This window comes from Scomber japonicus, chromosome 14 (assembly GCF_027409825.1).
Source record: "Scomber japonicus isolate fScoJap1 chromosome 14, fScoJap1.pri, whole genome shotgun sequence".
Classification (NCBI taxonomy): Eukaryota; Metazoa; Chordata; class Actinopteri; order Scombriformes; family Scombridae; genus Scomber; species Scomber japonicus.
Window position 1 is genome coordinate 12,087,440 of NC_070591.1, and position 19,194 is coordinate 12,106,633.

General features: G+C 41.9%; 2 protein-coding genes across 2 annotated transcripts in view; both read left to right on the forward strand.

Annotated features, from left to right (window-relative positions):
* Positions 1–933: 933 nt before the first annotated feature.
* znhit2 (zinc finger, HIT-type containing 2) lies at positions 934–3,132 on the forward strand. Its single transcript, XM_053332736.1, has 2 exons — positions 934–990; positions 1,201–3,132. The coding sequence occupies exon 2, from the start codon at positions 1,271–1,273 to the stop codon at positions 2,981–2,983; it is 1,713 nt and encodes a 570-aa protein (XP_053188711.1). The 5' UTR covers positions 934–990; positions 1,201–1,270; the 3' UTR covers positions 2,984–3,132.
* Positions 3,133–4,616: 1,484 nt separating this feature from the next.
* lrpprc (leucine-rich pentatricopeptide repeat containing) overlaps positions 4,617–19,194 on the forward strand; it is a 63,216-nt gene continuing 48,638 nt past the window's right edge. Inside the window, exons 1-13 of the mRNA XM_053332728.1 lie at positions 4,617–4,786; positions 5,930–6,132; positions 6,752–6,874; positions 7,109–7,230; positions 7,465–7,523; positions 7,810–7,896; positions 8,009–8,135; positions 8,616–8,760; positions 9,978–10,129; positions 10,490–10,595; positions 10,778–10,885; positions 18,508–18,626; positions 18,730–18,820. Of these exons, the coding sequence (XP_053188703.1) occupies positions 4,617–4,786; positions 5,930–6,132; positions 6,752–6,874; positions 7,109–7,230; positions 7,465–7,523; positions 7,810–7,896; positions 8,009–8,135; positions 8,616–8,760; positions 9,978–10,129; positions 10,490–10,595; positions 10,778–10,885; positions 18,508–18,626; positions 18,730–18,820 (1,612 nt within the window). The remainder of the gene's footprint in view (positions 4,787–5,929; positions 6,133–6,751; positions 6,875–7,108; positions 7,231–7,464; positions 7,524–7,809; positions 7,897–8,008; positions 8,136–8,615; positions 8,761–9,977; positions 10,130–10,489; positions 10,596–10,777; positions 10,886–18,507; positions 18,627–18,729; positions 18,821–19,194) is intronic.

A 19,194-nucleotide genomic window follows, 5' to 3' on the forward strand; every position in this document is an offset into this window, starting at 1 on the left:
CAGCTCTACCAAATAGTGATTTTTCCCTCTTAACTTCTCACATGGTTTAATTTCAATAAATGTTCAAATGTTTAAAAAGCCAAAAAAACAAACAAACCCCAACTGAATACAGATTTGTGTTTCAGAACTTTGTTGCTTTGCTGCTAATTTGTAGTTTAGGTACTTGAAGAAACACAACGCAAACTTGAAACAATGTAGAAAAATACTGAAAAATGTCAAAAGTCTGACAGTATTTTATGTTCCAAAGTAATGAACTAGTTGAGCTTGGATAATCACTTCTGCTTTCTTTTTTCAGAGCTGAAATATGGACATTAGTCTTTTTGATTAAATGGAACATTTATGAGCTGGTAAAATTTCTTTCTAATGCTTTGTGGGTGTGACCTTTTTGCTGTGCCATCACCATTCATACTTATACAACCAGTAGTTAAATTACTAAAGCACTAAATTGTTTAGAGCACACTATTTAGAAAGAAAATAGATATAACATCTTAATTTTGCTCTCAGAATGATACATTTGAGTCTAGAGGAGAGAGACTGAGGTACAACCACTATAGGCTCTAAAATTCTGTGGGAAACGCTGCTCAAAATTCATTTTGCTGCAAATACTTATGTACTCCCATCCTTAGGTTTTATAGCACTTTCTAAAAAAAAGTGCTATACAGTTTATCATTATGATTATTATTATTATGATTATCATTATTGTTATCATTATTATTATAATTATTACTATTATTATTATTATTATTATTATTATTATTATTATTATTATTATTATTATTCTAATTATTATTGTTGCTAATATTATTATTATTGTTGTTGTTATTATGCCATTCATTCCATAGGCTGTATATAAGAAATAAAATATCAATTCTTATGCTGTAAAAAAACAGAAACTACAGCGCTACGTCACCCAACGTCATCAAACGGCGACATGGCGCCTTCACAACAAACGTGATAACGTTGCTGCAGGTGCAAATCAAATGCTTGAAAGTAAGTCCATTTTATTCTGTAAGTTATAAAAATAAAATATGTATTTCATTTTTATATTGAATGTTTCCAGACGACGTTTAAACACACTCACGTTGTACCTACGTTTACGTGACGTTGGCACCTCAAATTGTCACATGTGCTCCATTATATTAGTGTAACTACAGACTACAGACATCCTGCTAACATGTATTTTATTTCTGTCGGTTTTAGGTTACCTTGAAACCACAAAACTCCCTCTGTCTTTGCTACGACGCCGTGGTTTCGTCCATTTCAGCCGCTAATGAATCCATTAATCAGACGCAGACTTCCTCCGTCTGTGAGGAGTCTGTTGACAGATATCGGTCCAAAGGAGGAGTGGACTGACACAGAGCCGGACACTGTCACCAGAGACGGGATCCTGCTCCCTGCCAGAGGAGCTGCTTCTGCTGGACGAGAGGAGTTTCTCAGCCCAGCCAAGACTAAAGAGGAGCAAGCTCCAGATGATTATGAAGGGGGAAACACCAAGAGGAGTGCAGTCTGCATGCTGTGTGAAACTAAACAGTCCTGCTACACCTGTCCTCGGTGCAACCTGCATTACTGTGGCTTGGCTTGCTACCGCAGCCCAGCTCACTCTGCGTGCTCCGAGGAATTTTACAAGGAGTCAGTCCTGCAGGAGCTGAAGGATATGGGGAAAACGGAGGCTGAGGGGAGAAAGAAAATGCAGGAGATTCTTTTAGGACTCAGACAAAAGGCAGAGAGGACAGATGGGGGGATGGAGAGTGTGTTGCGAGATGTGGGTGTTATGCAAGATGACACAGAGGAAGGAGAAGGAGAGGTGGAGGAGAGAGTGCAGGCTATGGAGCTCCTGTCCAGATTAGCAGAGCTTCAAGAGTCTGGAGAAGAGAGTGAGACGGAGATTGAGGCTATTTTGAGAAAACTTGAAGAGATCGGAGGAGGACAGGAAGAAGATGTAGATGTGGAAGATGAAGGTGCAGAAGAGGAGGAGCTGGACTTGGCTGACCGGCTCTCTGGGCTGGATCTTGACAAACTCTCAGAAGAAGAGCTGTGGGGACTTCTCGACAGCAAGGAGAAAGACACGTTTATGGGTCTGGTGGGGGGGGGAGCTATTGGCCGGCTGGTCGACCTGTGGAAGCCGTGGTGGGAGGAACACAATGAGGGAGGGAGAGTGTTGGTGGAGGTGCTCAAGGAGGAGGTGAGCAAACTGGAGAAAGGTGACTCAACAACTGCAGCTGCACAGGAGGTTGATGATGAAGTCAGGAATCGGAGCAAATCTGCGAAAAAAGTGGGGAATAGAAAGAAAACGAGCAAAGATGAGGGAAGCTCAGTTTCTAGCGTGCCTCCAATTTCTGCAAAAATTCCCAAATTAAGTTCCTTGTGTGCAAATCCATCTCCCTTGGTATGCTATGGTTTGGTTAACGCCCTTTTTGGCTACTCTTTCACCATGTGTCTGTATAATGGAGACACTGATTCACTGATTTTTGAGATCTGTGACATGATTCTTGCTTTGTCTGAGGCGCTGGACTCAGGCAGGGTTTTCAACTCAGTCCAAGAGGCCTTGCACCGTGGAGAAACTCTACTTTCAGCAGGAGGTTACCTAGATAAGGAAGATTCCCGTGCTCCAGCCAGGGCGGTGGAAGCCGTGGCTCACATCATGACCGGCAGAGACAGAAAGGATGCTACAGGATACTGCCTGGCAGCCTTGAGTCAGCTCCGTTCAGTGCTCTCCAAAGCCAGAGCCGCCCTGTCCAAGGAGGGAGAGGAAGGAGCAAAGAGGCAGAAGTACTTCCTGGCAAGCAAGAAGTGTGAATTCTTTCAAGCCTGGGTGCTGGACCACACACACCGGACTCATATACTGGCTCTCGAGTTGTGGAGCGAGCACAGTTTAAGGGAGAGTGAAAGGAACAGCATGGACAAAGCAAAGACTGTAGTTGAGGAGAGCTTTAAGAAGGGGAAGAGGAAAGGGAATAATAAGATGATTGAAGAGTTGAGCTAATGGTCTTTTTAAAACATTTTTTATTAAGTTCACGATTATGAAAATGTGTGAAAACCAAAATGTGAAATTAAATCACCAAAATGACATCACTGGTTTATTCTTAATATACAGTTTCAAACATCGTGTTCAAATTTACAAACGAAGTGTTGTTATTATTATTGTTGTGGCTTATAATAAAAACAGTTGCCAACACAAAATATGAACATCAATCTTTTCTTATTTAATGGTTTCTAGCATTACATATTGTAATTAAAGGTTTAGACTATCAGAAGTAAGAAAAGTAAACAAGATAAATTCATAAATATAGTATGTAAGAAAGAGGTTGATCATTTTGTTGTGGACTGTTTGCTTAAGTTTAAAATGCCTGTGATAATGGTAGTCTTCCATTTGACTGTGTTTTTGCACAAGCATTTACACAAAATGAAGTTTTATCCCCTAGCTGTGGATACCTCACACATACCTCATACATTGTGAATTGAAACTATAATCAAGCCTTATGACAGGATAAAAGGACAAAGAAAATCACAATAAAATAAAAATAACAATTATTTAAAAATATATACAATAAGGGTGCGCAGGTGGTCAAGTGGATTGAGCTCATGCCACATACACAGCTGACTCCAGTTCGAATCCCAGCTGTCCTTTGCTGCATGTCACGCCCCTCTGTTTCCTGTCTGTCTACTGTTAAATAAAGGTGTCTGTGCTGAAAAAATATTTTTTTAAATCCAACATAACCCTGACACCCAGTGTTTGTTGTCCAAACAGCAAACAAAAGGAAACTACTAGTGTGTGTTATTGTGTAGGAGTCAGCCTGTGTGTGTGTGTGTGTGTGTGTGTGTGTAACACCATCCTCTGGTACATCATCAACTTCCTTATCTTCATCTTCATATAGAAAACTCTGTCTCATTATCAACACACACACACACAAGCTCACTTTCAGAAGGAGTGACCCCAGCTGCATGATCACATTCATTCAACCCATAAAATGTCCTGTTAGTATACAGTAAAGGTGATCATAACTCCATGTTTTAACCCAAACGGAAAAAAACGGCACAATGGTGCCATGAGGAGAATAATGAAAGTCTATATTTTTCCTACTTGCTCTATTTTTATTTTTATTTTTCTGTCTTCTTTGTACTATAATTGGGTTCATACACTGAGTTGCCCCCTGTGTATGAAATGCACTATATAAATAAAGCTGCCTTGCCTTGCCTATCTATGGATATATATATAAATATATTTGTAATGGTGGCGTGAGGTCCAAAAAGGTGGCTGTCTGTGGATAGCACCATGCCATAGAGGTCAATTTATCAATTAATCCATTAATTAATCAATTTTAGGGCCTTCACATTAAAATATATTATAACATCTTTAACTCTTAAACAGGAAGAAGTGGAAAATAAGATGTTAATTATTCTTTTTATTTATTTGTTTGATGTTACTAAGCATCTCATTTGCATTAAGTTTGCAGAAAGTTTAAAAAGAAAGATTACATGATTGTCTTTGGCAGTGACGTCATAGTGTAAAACAAAAAACGTAACCGGCTCCAGCGCAGCCTGAACTCTCGCGATGTTTCCTTTGACCTGTCACGTGGTACGGATGTCCTTCCTCCCATGCCTGCGACACAGAAAACATGTCTGCGCTCTTGAGATCAGCCCGGTTACTCAGGATTTCGCCTTCGGGCTTGCTTCAGCTCACAGCGACTAAAAGAACCGGACCGCCCCTGGGTCGGCTGTACAGCGGGGCTCTCAGCGGCACCAGGACCGGAGCTTGTTCCCGTCTCGCCTCTGGAAATGTGTGCAGGTATCAACCAGCCTGCTAGCCGCTGTAGCTGAGCTCAATGACAGTCAGAGACACACATGGATTTAACTACACCAGTGTAATCCTGGACTGTTTAAATGTATCGAGATGTCTTGTGTCACAATAAGTTGTTTTAAAGTAGCTTTGAGGTCTGAAATGTGAAGTAAACATGGCCTCTGCTTTACATAAGGTGTTGATTATAACTTGTGTAACATGCTTTTCAGCCATGTTTCATAATTCAACTCATACAGGGAGGGCATGATGATATTGTAGTTGTAAATAGCAGCTTTTCTCCTTTGTCAATGAGTTTCTTTTGAATAAGATTAAAATACACGTGGGTTTTATTCAAGGCCCATCCCACAGACCTGCCATCCACAGTACATTGTTATAGCTACTGTAGTTAATGTAGTTAAGTCATTGGCAGATTTAATGTTTAGGATTTTATAATGAAATATTACAGAAACACTGTCTGCAGATGATGTCAAAGAGAAGTGTAAGCTTTAGTTTACTCTGTTGGGGATTTTTAATTCAAGGTCAAAGCACCAGACCAAACTACAAGGAGCCATAGACCTGTGAAGCACTCAGTCTCTTCAGATATAATGAATTTGCCATTTCTCTCAAACACAAATCATATCTAGGTACAGAATTCACTGTGATGATTTGGGATTAGGGTTTAGGGCTGGGTATCGGTAGTATCCAAACGTCGCCCATCACATGATACCTGCAAAAGATCCCTTTTGTACCCGGAGCTAGAAACATAACTCACAGCCAATCAACGTAAGCATTCTTTGGTTTAATGCGACATGTGATTGGCCCACTGCCACAGCAGCTACAACCCGTCTGTGGTGGTGAAGTCCTGGTGAATTTAAATTAATGCGCTTAGCAGTTCAGCAGCCAAGACGCCACCTAAACGCTCTAAAGTGAGGCTACAATACACATCTGTTACTCTGGATAAAAGCAAGTGCAAATACTGTAACGGGTATCGAATTAAGTACTCAATTGGTATCTGTATCACTTTAATGGCACTTGGATTGGTACTGGTCTGTCTGTCCTTCCCTACTTTCTTTTTTTGTGCTTTTACATCTCTATCTTTCCATCTTGTGTTCCCCACTCCTCTACTGTCCTCTACTGTCTACTGCTGCACAGTCGCGTGTGGCCGAACGCTGCGGGATGTGTGCGAACCTACGCCATCGCCACAGAGCAGAAGGATGAGGCCAGTGTTGCGGTCCGGTCCAAGCAGGCACAGCAGTTTGATTGGGCCCTGACAAAACTGGACAGCTCTGTGAGGAGGACGGGTCGCATCACTAAGACACTGCTGCTCCGTGTCTTCCATGATATCTGCAGGACAGGTAAGCACAAAGATCAGGGAGACGGATTTAAGGGTGAATGCAACAAGTTAATTTGTTCAGAGTAACAGACAAAAAGAAATGCATCTTCACACTCAAGTGGTAACATCCATCAGAAGCAAATGATGAGCTAGGTCTTCTAATGACTGCACTGATAATCCCCAGGGAGGTAATTAGCAATCTACATTACCAGTCAAAAGTTTGGACACATCTTCTCATTCACTCCTATGAGAAAGCATGTCCAAACTTTTGACTGGTACTGGGTTGTCTAAACCATTTCAATTAGTTTAAATAGTTTTCTTACCTCCTCAATTTTCTCACCTTCTTATCTTCTCCTAGTTTATTCTCACATGCAATTTCTTATTTGCAAATAATGCATCAGACCCTCGAGTCCCAGGTGACTATATTACATTTTTAGATTTGTTAAGGGTAGAAAAATCCCCTTGTAGATATCATTATTGTGCCAGTATTGTAATTCTTAAAGTCATCACCCAGTCTAGTGTGACAGAGGCAGACAGTCGTCCCCTCTCATTAACACAAATATCCTCTGTGATTCTTGTTGTTTGAATAACTGATTATTTGCCTTTGCTCCCTCTGTATGAATGCTCCTGTATATTTGCAGGTTATCCCAGTGGCAACCAGGCCTTGCTGCTGCTGCGTAGCTGCGGGTCCCTGCTGCCTGAGGTGACCCTGGAGGAGCGCACTGAGCTGGCTCACCGTGTCTGGGAGAAGCTTCAGGATCTGGGTAAGAGACCACCCCAACAGCAGCGATATAACCATCAGATTACCCAAAGTACTGAGTTACTGATAGCTGAACAGATGTGGTGAAAGACACAGTATTTAACCATTGTATTTAACCAACTGTACAGAGAACATCATCTACTTGTATTTTATGTTATGTTACATGATATGGTTCATTAACACTACAGCAGGCTTTCTGCAACTTTTAAATCATAACATTGCATATTTTCCTCTGTAGGTGCACAATACGATGTCAGTCACTACAACGCCTTGCTGAAGGTTTACCTGCAGAATGATTTCAAGTTCTCACCCACTGACTTCCTGGCCAAGATGGAAGCAGCTAACGTTCAGCCCAACAGAGTAAGAACTACAGTGCAGAGTACATTAAGGGCTGTTTGCTTAGACCCACCGACTGTATATTCTGCTTATTATATTGTAATTACTTAATTGTACCCAGTACTAAAGGGGCTTTTTTATCTATTTGATGTCTTTAACTTCAGTCAACTTTTGAAACAAAGCAACGCTGCATTTCAGACTTTGCTTGAATACACTATTTTTTATTTATTTATTTATGTATTTTTCTGTTATGCACAGGTTACCTACCAGAGACTCATCGCAGCATATTGCCAAAATGGAGATATCGAGGGAGCCAGGTGAGCATACTTTGTGTTGAGCATATTTACCAGCTTGTAATGTTCATGCTCTGCTGTTAAGATCCAGCATCTTACATCTTTACAACTGGCTTGTAAAACGGTATTATACTCAAAAGCTGACTTTCAGTTGAGCGACACACTTTCACAAGTGTTCAGATATATTGCTGCTTACTTTGATTTTTCCACCACTGATGATTTTAGTTCCAAAACGTATTGCCATTTTTTAAATTAGACTCATTATGCTTTTATTATTTGCACGCTTAAAATGATTTTCTGTTTTTTCCAGCACCATCTTGGGTTTCATGAAGAGCAGAGATCTACCCATTACTGAAGCTGTTTTCAACTCCCTGTTAACAGGCCATGCTCGTGCAGGGTGAGAGCTTCTACTTTTTTTTTTTGTCTATTTAAGTTACTGCGTTTGATTACACATTATTTAATGTTTCAAATACTAGTTATTTAACATGCTGTCATGTGTCACCGTGCAGCGACATCACCAGTTCTCAGAACATCCTGACTGTTATGCGAGGAGCAGGAATTGAACCGGGTCCTGACACTTACGTATCACTGCTTAACGTCTACGCTGAGAAGGGAGACATGGATAGTCTGAAAAAGGTGTGTGTGTGTGTGTGTGTGTTCATTCAGGTGGATGTGTAGGCCTGAAGGTTCAGTTCTTGGTCCACTGCTATTCAATCTACACACGCTCCCTCTTGGTACCATCATACAGAATCATAATGTATCCTATCATCAGAAGATTGTATCCATGTTATCATCATTTTATCTAAGGCACAGTGTGCACATAGGTCTTCCAGCATCACATCACCATTAGTATATCTCTTACATATGAGGATTTTGTTTATGTTAATTATCTAATTAATTTTTTCACTGTAATCTCACTTTCTTGTTCATCCCTATCCATCTCTTCCATTATGGCTTTCTATCTGTTTCCCTTCCACCCATTCATCCTTTACTTCCCTTTTATTCCATACCATCCTTTGTCCCTTTCCTCATCCCTCCTTCCACCCTGCTGCTCCATCTCTTTGCCTCATTCACTTCTTCCTTCTCCTTCTCTCCATCTCCTCCTCTCTGTGTCAGACTATGGAGGCAGCAGAGAGTGCAGACTGCAGCCTGATGGACAAGGACATCATGCAGGTTATCTTCACTCTGGCTAAGGCCGGACACCAGCAGCACGTCCCAGAGATAGTGGAGCGCTTGAGGCATGAGAAGGGTTATATTCCAGGTATACATGTGCACACATACCTCATAATCTCCTTTCACACATGCAGTCTGTCCCTGAAATGTCCGGGAACATTTCCTGCAATGGATCAAATCTATACTGCCAATTTCCTACCTTTTTAAGACCTAGTAATATTTCAGTAAAAATGCTGGTATGGCTGTTTCTCTTTCATGAGAAGTGAGCCAATCACAATACTTATTTGAATCTGCAACTTGTATACAGATGCCTTGTTAATGTAATTTGATAACTAAGCAATGCAAGTTTTTTTTTATCTGCAAACAAACTCCTTTTTTCAAGAATGGCTAAAAACATGAACACACATTCAGAAATAAGGAAAGCTCTCCTCAGGCTGCACAGAGCAGCTGGCATCTATAAGTGTTGCATGAACACCATCTGCTGGACTGTGCCTTGCCCCATCTATTCTGGTATTGCCATGACATGTGCGAAAAGGCACAAGATGGAAATATGTTGATTGTAGCTTCATGAGTGAGTAGTGACACTCACAAGTGGTATCACAAAAGGTAATGCCAGTAGTTTACCAGGGACTACGTGTGACAGAGGCTATAGTGTGCCACAGTACCGTAGACTGGGACACTCAGTCCGTGTGTGTTTTTTAAAGATAACTTTCTGCAAATGAAGTATGACTCTTACTGAGCAGGAGCTAACAAATAAAACATAGTTCAAGTTTTGGTGGTTTAATATAAATCTTAATTTTGCGTATGGATGAAATATGGGCTGCAACTAACAATATTGTTTTTATTGTTATTCTCAATTAATTGATTAGCTATCTTTAAAATGTGAGAAAATGGTAAAAAAAAGTAATTGTGATTGTTTCAGCCAAAGCCCAATATACAAACTCTAATTTCTTTATTTATCCCACCCAACAGTCCACAACCCAAAGACATTCAGTTTACTTTCAGAGAGGACAAAAGACACCAAAAAATCACCAGAGAATGACTCAAAACAATTAACCCATTATTAAAATAGTGTGTTGATTAATTTTATATGGATCACTTAATCCATAATTGTTGTAGCTCTAATATTTTCTAATGGTCAGGTTATGATTGTTAAAATGAACTGTTCATAAAAGAGAGAAAGGCTTAAGAACTACGTAGTTTATTCATTAAAGTGATAACTACTCAGCTGCATGTTTAATAATGTTATTGATGGTGTTACTGTATGAGGCTAATGAGTATAATCAATATTTATTCTTCTTGTAGATGCCATGAACCTGTGTCTGAGCCTCATCACCCAGGGCCTGGAGGACACAGCTTTCCACATCCTGAGGACTTTTCCCGTGCACAATGACGGCAACTCTGACTCCCCCGATCTTGGCAGTTTCTTCCTCAGACACTGTGTCAACATGGGCACGGTACACGGAAAAATTAATTCGCCCATTATTCACCTAGCCTAGTCTTATTCCCCTAATTAGTTTTTCGGCATCCTGTCTGTCGAATAAAATGACAAAGTTTGACATCAAAGCACAAACTAACAGCTGACTCTGTATCAAGCCTGCAGAAGCCACTGAGAGTCCAAAATGGTTACACAGACACAGGTTCACACACTGCCTGCATGTTACAGTTAATTGATCACACATATTCACAGCATCAGTCAACTTTCAATACGAAAACACTCAATTTGTCCACAGTTGGTTGTTAGCATTTATTTTGTTTGCTGCGGGTTGATTTCAGTGTATAAATCTGATCTGTGTGTGTGTGTGTGTGTGTTACAGTCACTGGAGAAGATCAGCAGCTACTGCAAAGAGCTCCAGGAGGCAAATCTGCACAGTGCGCCACTCAAGTTCACCCTGTGCTGTGCTCTGGAGGCCAAGAAGACCGGTACAACCCACACTTCAATTCACTTGCACTTAGAGATACTACTTTTACATCCACTTGCACAAACATGCAACATTAAGCCATTAACCCAACGTCAGATGTTTAACTTTATATCATACCAAATCACTGCAGTGATGGGGAAAAGTAATTGATGTGAATTAATGACTTTTTTTTTTTCTCCACAGGATTGTCTTTAGAGCTGATGAAGATGTTGAAGGAGCAGGACTTACCCATAAGACCTCACTACTTCTGGCCCCTCCTCACTCAGCATGTGAAGGATAACAGCATAGCTGGTACACACACACACACACACACACACACACACACACACACACACACACACACACACACACACACACACACACACACACACACACAAACTAGCTGACATTTCAGACATTAGCAGCTTTAAATCTGCTTAAATCTACCACTATTACTATTCTACTTTTGAATGAATTACTTTATATAGAATTGCATCTTCTGTACATATTAATCCCTCTAAATCAAACCAGAAGTTGTGGAAATTGAACATAGTGAGTTTTCGTGAGACATTGTAGTTGTAGATCCACTTGAGCTTCATGTGCAGTACTCCATGTGTATGTGAGAACCTAATGGGTGCTATGAAGCCCCCGTAGGGAAGGAAACTTGCTGGCTGTTTGTACATCCCATCAGAAGTGTAGCTGGAGGGTTTTTTGGTGAGCATGATATTAGCAGTTTTATGAGCATGTGTGTTATTTTTGTGGCGTAGGGGGGATTATGACTTCCTCTGTCCTCTGTACCAGAAAGTGCTTTTAAAGGAGTGTTTCCCTCAAATATTAATGCCAGGCAGAGTGGTCCAACTGGGACAGATTTCACTGGGCTGGGGCAGTCAAGGGCAAAGAGGTCTGATCCCTGCATGAGAGAGTTACAACGAGAAGAGTTGAAACAGACACATACATACAAACTTGCTCACAAATACACACATACACACACACACACACACACACACGGATCTCTCTGGAGAGCTCTAGGAATAGATTGCAAAGTTTAGAAGAGGTCCCAACCACCCATGTCAGCCACTCTCGACAGATGAGCTCTACACCAAAAAGACACTGACTTTGAGAATGTGCGCTCAGACATGAATGTCATATTTTCTGATCTCCAAAAGCTTCTCACTCACAGCCTCCTGGTTGCGTGTGAACTCTCTTCTCTTTCCTTTTACTATGAAAACTTCAGGCTAGAAACTGGTCTTAAACGGCTGAGTGATAATTTTTTTCTCAAGATTATTTGATTATTTACTCAGATTGTTTTTTTTGTTGGCATCCTGTCTGTTGAATGAAATGACAAAGTTTGACCTGATATCAAAGCACAAACCAACTAGCTGACTCTGTATCAAGCCTGCAAAAGCCGCTGAGAAGCCATTGCACAGTATGTATGGATGGTCGATCAGGTGATCTTTTCCCTTGTGGCAGGGGGAACCTAAACTTTCTTGCTGGGGTCACTGGGGGGCTCAGCAGCCTGAAGCATTTCCCTTTCATATGCAGAAATGCATACGTGGATGCACATACAGGCCTGAGGCAGAAGGGTCAAAGTTCATTTTTTTTCTCCATTGACTTCCCTCGAATTCTTTATAGACTTAAACCTGATTCTCAGTCTAAAACTTTAGTCCTTCAGTCTTGCACTCCTTTCTGGTAAACCCTGATTCCTTACATGGGGCTGGCCTTTTTTTTTTTTTAAAGAAGCCTTTTAATATGTCCCACACTTGATGACCCTCAATATCACTCTGTCTGTCTGTTAATACGAGGCATGGGAACCTGATTAGACATACAGTAGGGAGAACAAGTATTTGATACACTGCCGATTTTGCAGGTTTTCCCACTTACAAAGCATGTAGAAGTCTGTAATTTTTATCATAGATTTTTATCTTAACCAGGTTTGCACACACTGCAGCAGGGATTTTGGCCCACTCCTCCATACAGATCTTCTCCAGATCCTTCAGGCTTTGCGGCTGTCGCTGGGCAATACAGACTTTCAGCTCCCTTCAAAGATTTTCTATTGGGTTCAGGTCTGGAGACTGGCGAGACCACTCCAGGACCTTGAGATGCTTCTTACGGAGCCACTCCTTAGTTGTCCTGGCTGCGTGTTTCGGGTCGTTGTCATGCTGGAAGACCCAGCCACGACCCATCTTCAATGCTCTTACTGAGGGAAGGAGGTTGTTGACCAAGATCTCGCGATACATGGCCCCATCCATCCTCCCCTCAATACGGTGCAGTCGCCCCTTTGCAGAGAAGCATCCCCAAAGAATGATTTTTCCACCTCCATGCTTCACGGTTGGGATGGTGTTCTTGGGGTTGTACTCATCCTTCTTCTTCCTCCAAACACGGCGAGTGGAGTTTAGACTAAAAAGCTCTATTTTTGTCTCATCAGACCACATGACCTTCTCCCATTCCTCCTCTGGATCATCCAAATGGTCATTGGCAAACCTCAGACGGGCCTGGACATGCGCTGGCTTGAGCAGGGGAACCTTGCGTGCGCTGCAGGATTTTAATCCATGACGGCGTAGTGTGTTACTAATGGTTTTCTTTGAGACTGTGGTCCCAGCTCTCTTCAGGTCATTGACCAGGTCCTGCCGTGTAGTTCTGGGCTGATCCCTCACCTTTGTCATGATCATTGATGCCCCACGAGGTGAGATCTTGCATGGAGCCCCAGACCAAGCGACATTGACCGTCATCTTGAACTTCTTCCATTTTCTAATGATTGCGCCAACAGTTGTTGCCTTCTCACCAAGCTGCTCGCCTATTGTCCTGTAGCCCATCCCAGCCTTGTGCAGGTCTACAATTCTATCCCTGATGTCCTTACACAGCTCTCTGGTCTTGGCCATTGTGGAGAGGTTGGAGTCTGTTTGATTGAGTGTGTGGACAGGCGTCTTTTATACAGGTAACGTGTTCAAACATGTGCAGTTAATACAGGTAATGAGTGGAGAAACGGGGGCTTCTTAAAGAAAAACTAACAGCTCTGTGAGAGCTGGAATTCTTACTGGTTGGTAGGTGATCAAATACTTATATCATACAATGTGATTTTCTGGATTTTTGTTTTAGATTCCGTCTCCAACAGTTGAAGTTAACCTACGATAAAAATTACAGACCTCTACATGCTTTAAGTGGGACAACCTGCAAAATCGGCAGTGTATCAAATACTTGTTCTCCCCACTGTATATATATATATATATGGGTGTTTGATGTATGTTATGTTTTTATGTGGCATATTTTTCATTTTAATTCAGTTTAGTGGCTCAGCAGGTGAATAATTATGTTCCGAGTTGTTTCCTCTGCTGAAGGAAATACTTATCCTCCTCTCTCTTGTTTTTGTCAACGATGAGCTTGGAGGAGGAGGGGGGCATCGTCTCAGTGACAGATAGCCGGCTTTTGGAGACTTGTCAGAATTCACAACTCATTAGCGAATGTACCCTGTCAAATGCCTTTTTTTTCTCAAATGCGGCTTTTAAGTGCTTTATTTATGCTGAGCTCTGGCTCTCTCTTTGGGGTTTTTTAGAGTGATTAATAAATGATGTATTTTTCCCTGTCAGCTAATTGACAGCATTTGAGCTGGCAGCAAGGAGAAACTGGTCAGACCATTGTGGCGACGGTGCAGATTCTCATTTTGAATGGTGAGATGTCTCAGCGCCTGGTTTGGCAGCATGAAGAGGAAGACGACTAGACATCATTTTAAACATGCAGAGCCACACACACACACACACACACACAGGCACATATTCTCAAAGACACGCAAATGCCTCAGACTACATCCATTTAGTTATCACGGTGCGGAAAGAAGGAAGAACAGAAGGAAGGAAAGTGGAGAAACTTCTCTTTCGCTCACACTTGCTCGTTTCCGCTAGTGCTAGCCTTGACCCTCATGAATGATTCAGCCTCTCTTTCCCCCCCCCCCCCCTTCCTATGTCTCTCTTCCTCCTCTCTCACACACTCATTGGCTGCAGGAGGTGTGTGTGCGTCTGTATTTGTGAAGGGTGGGGGCCTTTTGGGGGGCAGTGCAGGTGATGTGACTGATGCGGAGTGACTTGATTTCATGTAAATGCAAGCGCTCTGAGGGAATTCACTTTGGATTACGCGCCCCACTGTGCACCGCCCATGAAATATTAAGGGCCGTGTCACTTTTTGTCCACAGGTGTCACTAGCGGGCAGAGAGGCCAGAGCCGTGGAATTGGAGGGGAGCAACCAGGGAGGAGGGGGGGGGGGGGGGAAATCCTTCTGCATTTTGATGAGGTGTGGATTTGGCGGGTTTAGCGGAAGCATATGCCAGGCCGTACTTCCCACCTGCCGCCAGCTAGTCACCGCTTGTCAGACCTCGCGATGCAGCGCACTCTTATTACTTCTGACACGGCGGAGCAAGAGACAGAGAGGGAGGGGAGGCTTTAGAGGAAGGGAATGTTAGTGGTCTTGCGTGTTTTGGGTGATGAGAGTTGTAAAGGCTCCCTTGTCCAGTCTCCTTTCTTTCCTGGCTGCTCTCCCACACCTGATTCTATTTATATGACCTCATCTTCAACTCTTTCACTGTTTCCTTATCTGTCAAATAGTGTGGGCTGCAATAAAGAAGCACCACCACAGCAATCTCTAAAGCGGCCCTCTATGAACTCTATTCTAACATCAACTGAGTTGATTGGTAGGATGAGAGCCAAGCATCACCTCGATTTTAAAAAGAGGGGGGGCATGAAGCGAGTGAGGGTGAATTGCAGCTTTTCTTGCCTCATTCAGTTGAAATGTGCTTGTACTCCCTTTGTTTTCAAACAGAACACCAGTCTTTGCCTCGCAGCAAACAAAGTCTACCTTTACAGAGTCATAGACACAGATAGATGGAGAGACAGATGGTGTTGCAGGAGAAAGAAAAGGAGAAGTGACAGGTACTCGTGTCGGGAGGACGGGAGGAGATGACAGCGACCGGTTCACTCCACTCCTCTTTTCCTCTCTTTCCTCCGTCCTCACTTCTCGTCTGTGACAGTTAACCTGCAGATATGAATCTGATGATGATATCTTGTGACCACTGCCATGCTTAACTCACTACTTGGATACTTCTTGCCTGGATTTATGTCAGCCTTTATGCTGACCAACCTGGAGAGGCTTCTACTCTTCTCAGCTCTCCTCTGAATGCCAAATGTTTATTTAAGTTGTTCTGACAGGGGAGAAAGCAGAGAGGGTTCATTATTGAGTGAAAAGATAAAACACATAGGGGAAATGGTACAAATTCTGGATTTGTGGGGGCACTACTGATATTGAGCAGTAAAAAAAATCCAATATTTGATATATCAGCCAATAACCATTTATATACATAAACACACATTTTTGTAGTGTCTCAAATGTGGTTATAATACACTTGTGACAAAGATCTGCAATGGAGGCGTCATATTTTACAGTTTAACCATAACCTTTATTGTATAAAATGACATCAGGGAACTGAAACTGTAAATTTCACTGGGAATTTAATAATTATAAATTAAAAAAGAGCACAAAAACATATGTATACAGTAAACTTGAATGAAGAAAAAGGATCAAATATACATGAAATTCTGCCTATACAACTTAAAAAACAATTGGTTTATATTGGACAGTACGTCTATATCAAGTATATCTGTGATAGGCCATTGTTGACTGACCAGTATATTGTTCAATATATATGTAATTTTCTCCAAAAATCTCACCACCTCCTAATTGATATAACTAATTTAATTAACACCATACATATAGAGCAGGAAATTGGTGTAACTTACCCTTTCAATGATGGACATTGAAGACAAACATTCATTAATCGGTGTAGAAAACGTGTAATTGTAGATCTCACATCATAATCATCATTTATAGATCTATTCTTCAGGGTATATTGACATCTTCTGTATGCAGACATTATACAGACATTTGTGTATTGAAAACCTGCGGACCTATGAGCCTAAGTTACGGTGAAAATATAATGTGGTCTGCTTAGCTAAGGCATTTAGTGATTTGCTGTAAGCCGTAAACAAAGGGAATGAAAACCAAGCAAAAAACATCATGGTGTTCAAAGGGTTAAAAGCTCTTGGTCACAGACTTGACTTGCAGAAAAACACGCAAGAAATGCTTGTTAGGCAACCAAAAAGTGCTGATGATCATGAAAGCTCATGTGTGGAAGCCAGTAAGAGAGCGCGAGAGAGGAGGTCCGGCGTATACATTTATACCCTCAGCTCTCCATTCACTTGTTTTCTGTCTGTCTGGCTCACCGTGAAATTGATTATGGATTATTCAGGAGGAAAGCAGGTGCTCCCTCTCTTCTTTCATAAAAAAAGGCAAGATGAAAGCGATTAGGGGGTAAGAATGGACCGGCAGACATCAGAACGGATGGATCCTCCATTGAGAAGAAAGAGGAAGATCGCCTATTTACTTTTTCTTGAAAGCAGGGTAGTGGATAGTGAGAGGGGCAGATGAATGAGTGATATGGACTGAGGGGAAGGCTGGATGGATGGAGTGGTTCAGGTAGCCCTACCTGGGATAATGCAGCCCCAGCCGCAGGTTTTAATGGCGTATAAAAGCCTGGTACTCATCTTTTATTCAGCTAAAGAGAGAGACTGCCAGGTGAACACATACGTCCCAAGAGGATGCAGAAACACAGAGCTGTGTGTGTGTGTGTTTGTGTGTGTGTTTTTGCGTTTTTATAAAGCCTGAGTGGAGAGAAAATACACCCATGCATCTTGAGGTGTGTCAACTCAAGGAAGCACTTTAGGGTAGTTGGCTGAAGTCCACATGGGAACAAGGTGTATTGGTACACTGGATGCAGTCATATATAGCATATAGATGCATTGATATTTCTGTCATAAAACCACATAGCAACACACTCAGAGAATGAAAACACACACACACACACACACACACACACACACACACACACCCCGAACGTGCATGCGCTCATTTAGGCCTGTGTCCTTTGCGGGCACGCTCCCAGGCATATGCAAAGTACTGCAGTGCCTCCTCCATATGTGCACACACTCACAAACACACAGACACTCGTGGGCATATTGAGAATGTGTGAGTGGCTGTTCCATATGCATGCGGCTGTTTTGGCCTCCTTCCCTGGGGCAGGACCTTGTGGCACTGCTGGAGAGCAAGGTGATGGTGCAAGAGTCCACTTGAGGCTGAGTGCGTGTTTTATGTACACGGTTCCACCAGTTCAAGGTAGAAACGGGTGTCATCCATTAGCATTTGATATAGTGTGTGTGTGTGTGTGTGTGTGTATGTGTGTGGATGCCCAGCAATTGAACTGGAGGGGTGAGAGAAAGCATGTGCCAGCTCATTTCTTAGACCCATATTTTCACAGTGCTTACACAGCTCTAGGCCTGTACATGAGAGGAAAGTGAGGAAAGTGTGAGTGTGTGTGTCTGTGTGTGAAGTAAAAGTGCATCAAGTGATTTATATTAAGCAAAAAAACTAAAATAGTATATTTTCCCAGGCTACTTTTCCAAACTTTTGCAAAAAACAACAAACAAACTGCATATAAATTAAAACATTTCACTCTGGTATGTCTTAACTTTTGTTTAGACTAATAACCCACATTTACTATACAAACACAAATGTATCAGACTATATCTTAAGGACATACAGACTACATGTAATATGATGCTATATCAATTAGTTTATTGTTTGGTTAGTCAACTGATAAAAAACAAAGCAACTCTTTTTCTGATCAAATAGTTTCTTGTTATCTATCAAGCAAAAATACTAACACCCATTTCCTCAAGTGGGAGAAATGTCAATTTTGTTATGAATGATAGGACTGAAAATGGCCAAATTAATCGATAACAGAAGCAAATGACATAATCACAAATATAATTTGATCTCACTAGCTATGACAAACATAAATTGATATTAATTACTATTTTTTTGTGTGTGTGTTGTAGATGTGGTGGATGTTGTGAAGGGCATGCAGGCGCTTGGGGTGATCCCTGATGTCGAGACCTTAACCAACTATATCCTCCCCGTCTTCCCCAACATGGAGGCAGCTCGGAAGGCCCTCAAGGTAACGCTACGTGTGTGTGTGTGTGTGTGTGTGTTTGGATGTAGCCAGTGTGCGTTAAAAAAAAAAGTTTTTGCTGACATAAAGGTGATTTTTCTCTACTCAGGATTCAGGTGTGTCTCTGGAGTCGGAGGGCTTCTTGTCTTCAGAGATTCGCTCGGTGGCGGCTTCCAACTTGGCAGAACTCTACAGCCGACGTAAGCCTGCATATCCTTATACACACATGCACACACACACACACACACACACACACACACACACACACACACACACACACACACACACACACACACACACATTTCAAAGAAGCTCCACTGCATCTTAAGCACCCGTCATCATAAAAATTGCTGCTTCGCCTGCGGGCTAATTGGCCCAGCGTTAACACATACACACACACGCGCACACACATACACACACACACTCATGCCTACTTACTCCTCTGTGCTCATCAGGCCTTTTAAGAAATTAGTCTGTGTGAATATGTAAAGAGCAAGAACGAGAGGCACCTCAACTGGCAGAGGGACGAGATAGAGGAGGCTGTTAAATAATGGATGACTCTTCCTGTTTCTGT